We start from the raw sequence: 13,459 nt of genomic DNA, 5'->3' as shown, positions 1-13,459 counted from the left end.
AGTACATTTGTTGAACTTAGAAGTTACATCATTTTATTAATGATTACAAATTTTTTTTACTACACCATTATCTTTATTTGGTTAATAAGTTATCTTGAATTTGCAGGTGGATTGGTCCATGAATAGAAAATTAATATCTCAGCTAGGCGTGGTGCCTCACAGCTGTAATCCTAGCACAGGCCAAAGTGGGAGGATTGCTTGAGGCCAGGAGTTCAAGACCAGCCTGGTCAAGATAGTAAGACACTATTTCTAAAAAAAAAAAAGAAGAAAAAGGAAATATTCTCTTATTTTTATTTTTTACTGATACATTTTTTGAAAAACTTTTTGAAAGTTTTTAAGTTCATATTCTCATTGGGCTATATGTATTTTCGTTGGTATTTAATTTGTAGTTTAAGAAACTGCTTTAAAAATGTTTCTTCTGTCATGATGCCTTTTTGAGGTCTTTATTTTGATAATTCTGAGTTCTTGTTTCTTTTTCATGAAAGAGTAATCCAGTTATTAATTATTTCTTAGGCTGTCAACAGAGAGAACTAAAACCAGCTCTTCAGAGTCCTCGGCAGTAATATCTGCTTTTTTTGAATGCTTACGTTTTATAATGCAGCAAAACTTAGGTGAGGAAGAGATTGAACAGATGCTCATCAATGATCAGGTATCTTAATGTAAAAGTCGTCAATGTCTTTGTATACTGATTATATAGGATCAAGCTCATTGTGTCTTATTGCCATTTTCAGTAATAAGCCTTCCTTGTAAAAATTTTATTTTTTCAATTTACCAATTGAGTAATGTGTATTTCTGACCAGATAAGTAAAAATTCTATACTCTCAGTTGCTAGCATGGTATGATACCTAAGAAACTAATCAGTGTCTGGATGCAAAAATCCTTTTTTTTTGTTTTTTTTTTTTGAGACGAAGTTTCGCTCTTTGTTGCCCAGGCTGGAGTACAATGACGGGATCTCGGCCCACTGCAACCTCTGCCTCCCAGGTTCAAGCTATTCTCCTGCCTCAGCCTCCCAAGTAGCTGGGATTACAGGCACCTGCCACCACACCCAGCTAATTTTTGTATTTTTAGTAGAGATGGCGTTTCACCATGTTGGTCAGGCTGGTTGAGAACTCCTGACCTCAGGTGATCCACCCACCTGGGCCTCACAAAGTGCTGGGATTACAGGTGTGAGCCACTGCGCCTGGCCTGTAAAAACCCTGTTTTAGAAAGATGTAATGCAGGCTGGGCGTCGTGGCTCACGCCTGTAATCCCAGCACTTTGGGAGGCCGAGGTGGGTGGATCACCTGAGGTTGGGGGTTCAAGACCAGCCTGACCAACATGGAGAAACCCCATCTCTACTAAAAATACAAAATTAGCCAGGTGTGGTGGTACATGCCTGTAATCCCAGCTACTCAGGAGGCTGGAGAATTGCTTGAACCTGGGAGGCGGAGGTTGCAGTGAGCCGAAATTGTGCCATTGCACTCCAGCCTGGTCAACAAGAGCGAAACTCCATCTCAGAAAAAAAAAAAAAAAAAAAAAAAAAAAAAGATGTAATGCAAAGCAGAATTTTGAAGTTGCTATTTATGATCTTTTGTAGTAAGTTTAAATAAATCATGAAGCAATCATCTTGTTAGTTCTAAAATACTCAAATTATGCTTTGTGTAAGTTTGGCTTGGCTTTTAGAACCAGAGATGAGAGAAGATTATGGAATATGGTTCTTCACAGTAGGAAATTAGTGAGATTATAGAAGCCCAGATCCTAGGATGTCTCTACCCTTATTTTTGTAATTTAGGAAATAGGATTCCATACTCTGTGGGTCCTAGGTATCTTTCATATTGACTTATAGTCTCATATCTTAGATTTGCCTATGGTTAAGGCAGAAAAGCAAAACACTTAAATCCAGAAGATGCAAAGAAAACTAGATTGTTAATGACCAAGAATCCCAGTCAGTTTTATCATGAAAAAGGAATAATTGAGGTGAAATCATCAAGCTCTTATATGATATGAAAGGGATCTTTAGGCTAACTTTTTCAGAGTTCTAGGGGAAAATTTATGTTTTTCAGTTACTAAATATGAAATTTTGTGGTGTTTTATAAATACTTTGTTTACATTTTATTTCTCTTGAAAATTGAACTTTTATATTTTTTACCTTCTGTGGGTGGAAAAAACAGTGTTTCCTCTACTCTCACATCATAGTAATCGACACGGAAGACTTCTGTGACCAAATATGTGGAGATTTCTCCCCACCCAGCAAGCAGTCAGTTCAGCAGATACCAGCTACGTGTCCTCCAATTCAGTTCTGACTATCTACCTGGAGATAGTGTCAGATCTCACTGGCTTAGGACTCAGTCCCACAAGACCGCTGCCCACTTCTGATGCCAATCGCAAGCCCCAGGCTGTTTTACCTGGGCTTCTGACCAACCAGCTATACATCTAAATCAGGGATCCCATGACCCCCTCCTGGGGTTTGCTTAATTTGCTAGACTGGCTCACAGAACTCAGAGAAACAATTTACCAGTTTATTATAAATGATATTACAAAGGATACAGATGAAGAAATGCACAGGGTGAGATACGGGAAGGGGCGAAGAACTTCCACGCCCTCCCTGGGTGCACCACCCTCCAGGAACCTCCACATGTTCAGCTATCTGAAAGCTCCCTGAATGTTCCCTTTCTTGCAGTTTTATGGAGGCTTCATTACTGGGCATGAATGATTAAGTAATTGCCACTGGTGATCAGCTTAACTTTTAGCTGCCTTTCTATTCCTGGAGGTTGGGGAGATATTGAAAGTTCTAGCCCTTTAATCCTGCTTTGATCTTTCTGGTGATCAGCCCCCATCCTGCTATATAGGTGCTGCCAGCCATCAGTCAATCCATTAGCTTACAAAATAATATCACTTTGGAGATTCCAAGGATTTTAGAGTTGTGTGCCAGGAGATGGGGGTTGAAGACCAAATATATATTTTATGATATTCTGCCTTTTCTTTCAGTTGATCCCTTTTATTGATGCAGTTCTCAAAGACCCAGGGTTGCAACATGGGCAGCTATTTAACCATTTAGCAGAAACTCTAAGTTCCTGGGAAGCCAAAGCAGACATGGAAAAAGATGAAAAAACAGCTCACAACTTGGAGAACGTACTGATACATTTCTGGGAAAGACTGTCAGAGATCTGTGTCGCGAAAATCAATGAGCCAGAAGCTGATGTTGAGTCCGTTTTGGGTGTATCTAACCTATTACAGGTGCTTCAGAAGCCGAAGAGCTCATTGAAGTCAAATAAAAAAAAAAATGGTAAGGTTAGATTTGCTGATGAGATACTTGAAAGCAATAAAGAGAATGAAAAATGTCTATCTTCAGAAGGAGAGAACATTGAAGGCTGGGAATTAACAACTGAACCTTCTCTCACTCATAGCTCTTCAGGCCTTTTGTCTCCTCTAAGGAAAAAACCTTTGGAAGACTTAGTCTGTAAACTCGCAGATATAAGTATTAATTATGTCAATGAACAAAAGTCAGAGCAGCATCTAAGGTTTCTTTCTACTCTGCTTGACTCCTTTTCTTCAAGCCGAGTGTTTAAAATGCTACTTGGTGATGAAAAACAGAGTATTGTCCAAGCCAAACCTCTTGAAATAGCCAAGCTTGCACAAAAAAATCCTGCAGTGCAGTTTTTATACCAGAAACTGACAGGTTGGCTAAATGAAGATCAAAGGAAGGATTTTGGTTTCCTGGTGGACATTTTGTACAGTGCTCTCCGGTGCTGTGACAATGATATGGAAAGAAAAAAAGTCTTGGATGATCTAACCAAGGTATTCCTGTTGTATATCTTTTCAAACTATTTTAATAATAGATGAGTAGAATGAGCCTGCATATTGTTTTCTGGTTGTTTCTTCACTGTAAGTGTCTATTTAAGGACAAGCAATATATTCTTGATCATGATTTGGGAAGTATCTAGGGCTGCTGGGTAGATGTTCAGCATTACCAGGGTGACAAATACTTGTAATTAAAAGGTGAATTCTTTTAATCTATACATTTAAAAAGTTGAATAAGAACATTTTAGTTTTGTATTGGTTACATGGGTACTTCATTTACTTTTTAAAAGTTTTAGCTGGGCATGTTGGCGCATGCATGTAGTCCCAGCTACTCAGGAGGTTGAGGTGAGACATTGGCTTGAGCCCATGAATTCTAGACTAGCCTGGGCAACATAGCAAAACCCCATCTCAAACAAAAAGTTGCTCTAGCAGATTGTTTCTAACTCTTTTTCTTTTTTCAGGTGGACTTGAAATGGAATTCTCTTCTTAAGATTATTGAAAAGGTATCTTAGGGATTTTTTTTCTTTTTTTTTTGTATTTATGGGAATAGAAATATTATAACCATAGTCCTAGTCACACAATAAATATGGTCAGATAGTCAGGTTCTGTGTTAGAGAACTTCCTCATTATTATAACTTTCTTCCTATAATGTGGGAAGATATTTGTTCTTTTCCTGTAGTAGTATTTTTCTGGTTGGTAATATTAGGGAAAAATGAACAGGCTCTGGAAAATCCAGTGTTTCTTTCCTAGAAGGTAACAAAGGCAGATTTAAACATTTTATTATCTTTTAATTAAAGCTACAACTTTCTGCTCTTATCCTAGTTACTTTTTCTACGGCAGAAATGGATTGGTGGTTCTAGCTTTGGGTAGAACACATGAGAAAATTAAGTTTTCTCTACTCTGGAACACTGTGTAGGTAAATAAAAATCTTCCAGTCTTTGTGTGATTGCCACTGACTAAGAAAATTAGTGGTAAGAATAATGAAAAGAAATGAAAGAACATAAACAATTTATAAATTTTCAAAATGGCTTAAGTATTCTTTCCTAATGAGGATGTAAATGTTATAACTCTTTTCCAACTGTAGAGATGTTATGACTAGCTACCTGAAATTCTTACTCCTTTTTAAAGCATTTTCAAATTATTTTTCTGTTTTCATAGCTAACTCTTGAATTTGCAAGTTTTTTTCTATTTTTTAAGTTGTAGTAAAAAAAACATAGCATGAAATTTACCATCTTAACCATTTCTAAATATACAGTTCAGTAGCATCAAGTATATTTACATCGTTGTGCAGTTTCCATAACTTAATTCATCTTGCAAAACTGAAACCCTGTATCCATTAAATAGTAACTCCCCATTTTCCCCATAGTTTTATTTTTACAAAATAAATACAGAATATTTATTATTTTTCAATGAGGAATATGACTTATCAGGCACACTATTTACCTTAGTTTATCTAGTGCCTTCTCTTCCTGCAGCCAAGTTACATGAAGAGCTAAATAATCAGAAAGCTCCTTGATAAGCCTTGATTCAGAGCAGGGGGTGCAAATAATTTGATAAGAGTAGACTAATGTATCCATTTCCAACTTAGGAATGTACCTGCCGTGAAGTGCAAATACTCACATCTGTGTGGAAGAAAATCCTCTTCCTGAGCAGTGATTGGAAGTTCCTAGCCAGTGTTTGCTGCCTGCGCTTCCATGACTCACTAGCCTCCTCATCTCCTTACAGCTAGGCAGCTTCTTTCATTAGATATGTTCATACTGGCATATCTCAGAGACATCGTAAGTTCAGTTCCAGACAACAGCAATAAAGCAAGTTACACAAGTATTTTGGATTGCCAGTGCATATAAAAGTTATGTGTACACTATAGTCTATTAAGTGTGCAATAACATTATATCTGAAAACCAATGTACATGTCTTAATTTAAAATTACTTTATTGCTAAACAGTGCTAATGATCGTCTGAGCCTTCAGCGAGTTGTAATCATTTTGCTGATGGAGAGTCTTGCCTCGATGTTCATGGCTGCTGACTGACCAGGGTGGTGGTATCTGAAGGCTGGAGTGGCTGTGACAATTTCTTAAAATAAGGACAACAGTGCAGTTTGCTGCATTAATTGACTCTTCCTTTCATGAAAGATTTCTCTTTGGCATATGATGCTGTTTGATAGCATTTTACCCAAAGAAGAACTTCTTTCAAAATTGGAGTCAATCCTTTCAAACCCTGCCACTGCTGTATCATCTAAGTTTATGTAGTATTCTAAATCCTTTGTGGTCATGTCAACTATGTTCACGGCATTTCACCAGGAGTAGATTCCACCTCAAGAAACCATTTTCTTATCCGTAAGAAGGAACTCCTCATCCATCCACATTTTATTATGAGATTGCAGCATTTCAGTCACATCTTGAGGCTTCATGTCTCATTCTAGTTCTTTGCCTCTTTCCTCCACATCTGCAGTTACTTCCTACACTAAAGTCTTGAACCTCTCAAAGTCATCCATGAGGGTTGGAATCAACTTCTCAACTCCTATTAATGTTGCTATTTTAGCCTTTTCCCTTGGTTCATGAATGTCTTAATGGCATCTAAAATGGTGAGTTTTTTCCAGAAGGTTTTCAATGGACTTTGCCCAGATCCATCAGAGGAATCACTGTCTGTGGCTGCTGTAGCTTAATGAAATGTATTTCTTAAATAATAAGACTTGAAAGTTAAAATTACTCTTTGATTCATGGGCTGCAGAATGGATGTTGTGTTAGCAGGCATGAAAACAACATTAATTTCCTTGTACATCTCCATCAGAGGTCTTGGGTTACCCAGGTGCATTGTCAATGAGTAGCAATATTTCGAAAGGAATTTTTTTTCTTTTTTTCCTTCGTTTTTCCAACAGTGGGCTTAAGATATTCAATAAACCGCGCTATAAACGTGCTCTAATTTAGTCCTTGCTATTCCACTTACAGAGCACAGGCAAAATAGATTTAGCGTAAGGTTAAGAACCCTGGGATTTTTAAAATGAGAAATGAGCATTGGCTTCAACTTAAAGTTACCAGCTATATTAGCCCCTAACGAGAGTCAGCCAGTCCTTTGAAACTTGGAAGCCAGGCATTGACTTCTTGCTAGCTATGAGAGTCCTAGATGGCATCTTCTTCTAGTATGTGACTGTTTTACCTCCACTGAAAATCTGTTTAGTGTAGCCACCTTCATTACTGATCTTAGCTAGATCTTCTTTATAACATGCTGCAGCTTCTATATCAGCACTTGCTGCTTCACCTTGTACTTTTGTACTGTGGAGATGGTTTCTTCCTTTAAACCTCATGAACCACCCTTTGCTAGCATCAGACTTTTCTTGTGCAGCTTCCTTACCTCTCAGTCTTCACAGAATTAAAGAGAATTAGGGCCTTGCTGTGGATTAGGTTTTGGCCTAAGGGAATGTTGTGGCTCGTTTGATCTTCTGTCTGGACCACTAAAACTTTGTCCATGTCAGCGGTAAGTCTGTGTCACTTTCTATTACTCTTGGGCTCACAGGAGTGGCACTTTTAATTTCCTTCAATAACTTTTCCTTTGCATTCACAACTTGGCTGTTTGGCACAAGAGGCCTAGTTTTCCACCTCTCTTGGCTTTCAACATGCCTTCCTTGCTAAGCTTCATCATTTCCAGCTTTTGATTTAAAGTGAGAGATGTGTGACTCTTCCTTCCACTTCAACATTTAGAGGCCATTGTAGTGTTATTAATTGGCCCAATTTCAGCATTGTTGTGTCTAAGGGAATAGGGAGGCCTAAGGACAGAGAAGAGAGATTAGGGAATGGTCAGTCAGCGGGGCAGTCAGAACACACACACAATATTTGTTGATTAAGTTTGCCCTCTTATATGGCAATGGTTTGTGGCACCCCCAAACATTACAATCATAACATCAAAAGTCACTGATTACAGATCACTATAACAGACATAATAGTGAAAAAGTTTGAAATATTGTGAGAATTACCAAAATGTGACACAGAGACACAAAATGAGCATATATTGTTGTAAAATGGTGCCAATAAACTTGCTCAATGCAGAGTTGCCACAAATCTTCAATTTTTAAAGTTGCAGCATTTACAAAGCACAGTAAATATTAAGCCCAATAAAATGAGGTATGCCTGTACATTATGTTGAACTTCTTATCTTGCTAACTCAAGAGGCATTTTATTCAGAAGTTTATTTTGTTTACCAGGATTCTGCAGAATAGATTGGTTTTACTTAGCAAACTACACTGGGAAAGCAGGTATCACAGCCATCTAAACTCTAAAGTAGTTTTTCTTGTTTTATGGAACCTTAATACTTTATGAGCAGAGTCTTAAAATCTTTTTTTTTTTTTGAGACAGAGGCTCACTCTGTTGCCCAGCAGGCTGGAGTGCAGTTGTAACATCTCGGCTCACTGCAACTTCTGCCTCCTGGGTTCAAGTGATTCTCCTGCCTCAGCCTCCCAAGTAGCTGGGATTATAGGCACCTGCCACCATGCCCAGCTAATTTTTGAATTTTTAGTAGAGACAAGGTTTCACCGTGTTGGTTGGTCAGGCTGGTCTTAAAGTCATCTTTTAAATAAACCATCAATTAAAAAACAGATTTGAGTTTTGGAACCAGAAAAGGACCTTAGAGATTTTCTAAGTTAATCTTTCCAGCTTTCAAATTAGGAGATAGGCCCACATTCATTAAAAGATTTGTCCAAAGTTGTAGGCTAGTTAGTGATAAAGCTTGGACTAAAATATAAGCTCTGGTTACCTACAATTTTTAAATAAAAGGATAAAGTTTTCCAAGCACTACCCAATCTGCACTTGGATTTTTTTTTTTCTTCCAGATTGCTTTGAAATGAACCAAGTTGCAAATTCCTTTCTTCTCAGCCCTTAAAGCAAAAGAAGCTCTGGGAACATGGATCAGCATGCTTTAGGGGTGGATTTACAGTTTTTTTTTTCTTGCCTCCCCACCTCATGAAAATAAACAAGTTGCTGTCAGATATCTGGCCCTAGTAACTCTATATCAGAGAATTTGGGGAAATAAATCCCGTTGTTCATATTGAAGTAATTTACCATTATTATACATTAATTGTTCTTTAATTTTAGCAAAATTAATGAACAAAAATTTATAGAGCATTTATAAATCTATCTTCAAAGTTTATTCATTATTCATTGAACATATCTACAGTGTTGATAGCAGGTATCAAAGAAGTTTAAGACAGTCTCTACTCTCAAGGAACTTACAATCTCATTGGAAAGACAAGATATACACAGATGAAACATTTAAATAATTATACAATCCAGTAAGTGCTTTAGAAATTCAGAGAAAAGCAGTGATCATTGTGGGCTGGAGTGGATGGGGAGACTCCATAAAGTAGGTGGGATTTGTACTGATTTTCAAAGAATGGATGGGATTTTAAGTTAAAAAAAAAAAAGGGGGTGGGGGAATATTTATGGCTGGGAAGGTAACATAGCAAAGCATGGAAGTGAACATCATCCAGGCTTAGTGGGGAACAGGGAGGATACCAGTCTTCCTAGAACTTCAGGAGGAGGAGGAGGGGGGATAGAATTGGAGCCATGATAACAAAGGGATAGTAATATGGTACAAGTAATATTTTGGACAGAGAGAGTATTTGATCTTGCTGTTAATCTTTGCTTTAATTTTATGGTTTTAGGCATGTTCTAGTTCAGATAAACATGCTTTAGTAACTCCTTGGCTCAAAGGCGATATCCTTGGTGAGAAATTGGTCAACTTGGCAGATTGTCTTTGTAATGAGGACTGGGAATCCAGGGTATCTTCAGAATCTCACTTCTCAGAAAGATGGACTCTTCTAAGCTTGGTATTATCCCAACATGTTAAAAATGGTAGGACAAATATGGCTTTTGTTTTCTAATGGGGAATAATCCATTTCACCTTTGTGGGGGATCCCATGGGGCTCAGCTTACGTGTTATTGGTTGAAAATAACAGGACTTATTCATTCAAATGTTTTTTTCCTTTCCTTTTCTTTTTTTGTTTTTTGTTTTTTGAGACTGAGTCTCCCTCTGTCGTCTAGGCTGGAGTGCAGTGGTGTGATCTTGCCTTACAACATCTGGGTTCAAGTGATTCTTATGCCTCATCTTCCCAAGTAGTTGGGACTACAGGTGCATGCCACCATGCCTGGCTAAATTTTGTATTTTTAGTAGAGAACGGGGTTTCGCTGTGTTGGCCAGGCTGGTCTCGAACTCCTCACCTCAGGTGATCTGCCTGCCTCAGCCTCCCAAAGTACTGGGATTACAGGCATGAGCCGCTGCACCCAGCTCATTTACATATCTTAATATTGTAAGCACCCTAATTGTTTATTACTCTTCATACCATGACTTGGAAGATATTTAATATTTTTAGTTCTATATTGTAAAGGGGTTTTTTTTTTTTTTAAACTCATATAAAGTTGACTCATGACTTAAAGGGTTTTCAGTGTAGCAAACTTGCTCACCCTAACTGTGTAGACCATTTCTGTTTTCTACTTAATTTAATAAAACCGCCTTTTTTACCTGAGGGCCTTTATGTGTGAGAGAATGTGTTGATTTGTTGATAAAATGTTGTCTAATACATAAACACCATTTTAAAATCCAGGAAAGACCCATAGAATTATTAATCCAAAGTAAGATATTTAAAAATACACGTTAACATTTTTACTTTTTGTCTGTTTGAACCTTTTTTTCTCTAGATTACTTGATTGGAGACGTATATGTTGAAAGAATCATTGTTAAACTTCATGAAACTTTATTCAAAACAAAGAAATTATCAGAAGCTGAAAATAGTGACTCATCAGTGTCTTTTATCTGTGATGTGGCCTATAACTATTTCAGCTCAGCGACAGGATGCTTGCTAATGCCATCATCTGAAGATTTATTATTAACTCTCTTTCAGTTATGTGCTCAGAGCAAAGAAAAAACACATTTGCCAGGTAATAGCCTACTGCTCAAATGTTTTGTTGGGAATCTCCGGCTCTGACCTTCATAGTGAGTGTAAGTGCCCAGGCTTTATTAATTGAATCATAATGTGTTTGAAACTTTAAAGCATTTTGAGTAAAGGGCTACAGTCTTAAACACTTTCAGCTTTAGAAAGCAAGTTAAAGATGTGCATAGATGTTATTTCTAAAGATCTCACTTGATATTCAAAGAAATTTGGAATGAGCCATAATTGATTAGGTAGAATCTTAGTCCATCCAGCAGTTCTGGCATGTTCCTTAATTTCTTGATGTCTTAGTTTCCTCATTTGTAAAAGGGGGATAATAATATCCCTTTATTATAGTAAAAACATTCAATCTTTGGTGTATATCAAAATAGAATTGAGATTATCTTTTTAAGGACTATATTCTTGCCTTATATGCTAATTCAGACTTATTTGTGAAAGGAACATAAAAAATACTATCTATAGAGAGCTCTCCTCCTCCGACCCTTCATTCTTTCCTTTCTTTTTTTCTTTCCTTCTTCCTTCCTCTTTCTCTTTTTTTTTCTGCCCATCATTGGCTACCAACCCTTTCTTAAATACTAACTTCTGTATTTGGAAAAGGTGTAATTTTTTTTTAAATGTCTCCAAAAGGACAACTCTTGTAAATAAGTTCAAGCATAAAAAATACAACTTTAAAAATCTTACCATTTTACATTTATATGATACGAGCTAGCTTGTATGATTGCATGTTTATGACACAGTTGCTTTGTTTGGCAATTTAATTTTGAATGGCAATTTAAAATTTTTCTTTTTTAAATGGTATTTAAAAAAATCTCAGATCTGTAGAGTTGTTTCAAACATTTTGTGCTGATTAGAGTTAATTCAGTGAGATTACAAATTCCTGTTGACATCTTGATTTTAGATTTTCTTATCTGTAAGCTGAAAAATACTTGGCTCTCTGGTGTAAATTTATTGGTTCATCAAACTGACAGTTCATATAAAGAGAGTACCTTCCTACATTTGTCTGCTCTGTGGCTGAAGAACCAAGTTCAGGCTTCATCTTTGGATATCAACAGGTAACCTTTTTTGAACTTGGTTTCAGTGTCTCTTTTATACTTGAACAGGGTCCTTAAATTAGATTCCATGATCGGTGTGAGTGCCTATGAAAAATGACTTGTAGGCCGGGCGCGGTGGCTCACGCTTGTAATCCCAGCACTTTGGGAGGCCGAGGCGGGTGGATCACGAGGTCAGGAGATCGAGACCACGGTGAAACCCCGTCTCTACTAAAAATACAAAAAATTAGCCGGGCGTGGTGGCGGGTGCCTGTAGTCCCAGCTACTCGGAGAGGCTGAGGCAGGAGAATGGCGTGAACCCGGGAGGCGGAGCTTGCAGTGAGCCGAGATTGCACCACTGCACTCCAGCCTGGGTGACAGAGCGAGACTCCGTCTCAAAAAAAGAAAAAAAAAAAAAGAAAAATGACTTGTAGGGCTTGTCCCTATAATCCCAGCTACTCAGTAGGCTGAGGTGGGAGGATCAGTGGAGACCTCCAGGAGTTGGAGACCAGCCTGAGCAACATAGTGAGATGCCATCTCTTTAAAAAAAGAAAAATGAAAAATGACTTATTAGGTAACAAATCTGTAGGATTCTTATGAAAAGATCCAAACAAATTTTTCCAAAACCATTTTGTTTCAATGACCATCCATTTAAACTGCCAGTTAATTGAAGGATAATTTGCTATAACATACCTGCTGGACTCATAACTTATAGACAGTAAAGTGATGGTGATACTATTCTTTGTCATAGGCTGGTGTGCATTGTAGCCTCTCATGGTCACCACATGTACTGATTGTTCTCAGTTATTTATTTTTGGGGGACAGGTAGGCACTGTTTTAAGGTGTTGAATTGCAAGTATATTTTACATCTCATACCTAAATCCATATAATAAAGGAGAAGAGAGAATGCATTTAGAGGATATTGGGGTTAGGTAAAATAATGCTGCATTTCATAAGGTAGCTATATTTCTGAAATACCTGGTCTGAAATAGGTCAGGTCCTCTTCATTCTGAGATAGATAGGAAGCAACACTAGATTTCAAATGATAAATATTGGATTACCTCCCCAGTTTGACTGTGTTATGTTGGTGTGTTGTCGGTGGGGAAACATCACTTACCTCTTTTTATTTTCATCATTTCTTTTTGTTCAGGTGAGCTATTATAGGGTATTTAATATGTATTGGGGTATTCAAACTAGTCATAGTGTAACTACAACTGTTAAGTTCTCTGCATTATTTTTAGTCTCCAGGTCCTCTTGTCTGCTGTTGATGATTTGCTAAATACACTTCTAGAAAGTGAAGATTCTTATCTTATGGGAGTTTATATTGGAAGTGTAATGCCGAACGACAGTGAATGGGAAAAGATGAGGCAATCTCTTCCTATGCAGGTATTTTTGAAATTGAAGAGTACATATCTCATTCTGAAGTTTGGATTTCATGCAAGCTTGAATATTTTTATTTTATTTTGGGGAAGAAAAACATAAATAAAATGAATATTTTGCTTTGCTTTGATGTCTTTGTATGCTCATATACTGGATGTTTGCTTTTTGCAAGACACCATTTGACAGTGGCAGTGGCCATGGTACAAAGACTTAAGACCTAGTTCCATACTTAAGGAGTCTTAAAGAAATACACATGTTGATAATTTTCTGTAATAGAAAGCAAACTTCTAGGTTTCTGTGGTTTTGGTAATAAATATTCTCACAACTTCATTTT

The 13,459-nt window shown here is 37.3% G+C and overlaps 1 protein-coding gene across 1 annotated transcript in view; it reads left to right on the top strand.

Moving 5' to 3' along the window:
* Positions 1-13,459, top strand: part of LTN1 (listerin E3 ubiquitin protein ligase 1) — a 65,691-nt gene that overhangs the window by 23,465 nt on the left and 28,767 nt on the right. Inside the window, exons 9-15 of the mRNA XM_003263815.4 lie at positions 514-649; positions 2,968-3,777; positions 4,242-4,283; positions 9,434-9,623; positions 10,467-10,706; positions 11,616-11,769; positions 12,987-13,131. Coding sequence (XP_003263863.1) covers positions 514-649; positions 2,968-3,777; positions 4,242-4,283; positions 9,434-9,623; positions 10,467-10,706; positions 11,616-11,769; positions 12,987-13,131 — 1,717 coding nt within the window. The remainder of the gene's footprint in view (positions 1-513; positions 650-2,967; positions 3,778-4,241; positions 4,284-9,433; positions 9,624-10,466; positions 10,707-11,615; positions 11,770-12,986; positions 13,132-13,459) is intronic.

This window comes from Nomascus leucogenys, chromosome 25 (genome assembly GCF_006542625.1).
Source record: "Nomascus leucogenys isolate Asia chromosome 25, Asia_NLE_v1, whole genome shotgun sequence".
NCBI classification, from domain to species: domain Eukaryota; kingdom Metazoa; phylum Chordata; class Mammalia; order Primates; family Hylobatidae; genus Nomascus; species Nomascus leucogenys.
This window is presented reverse-complemented; position numbering and strand designations above follow the sequence as displayed.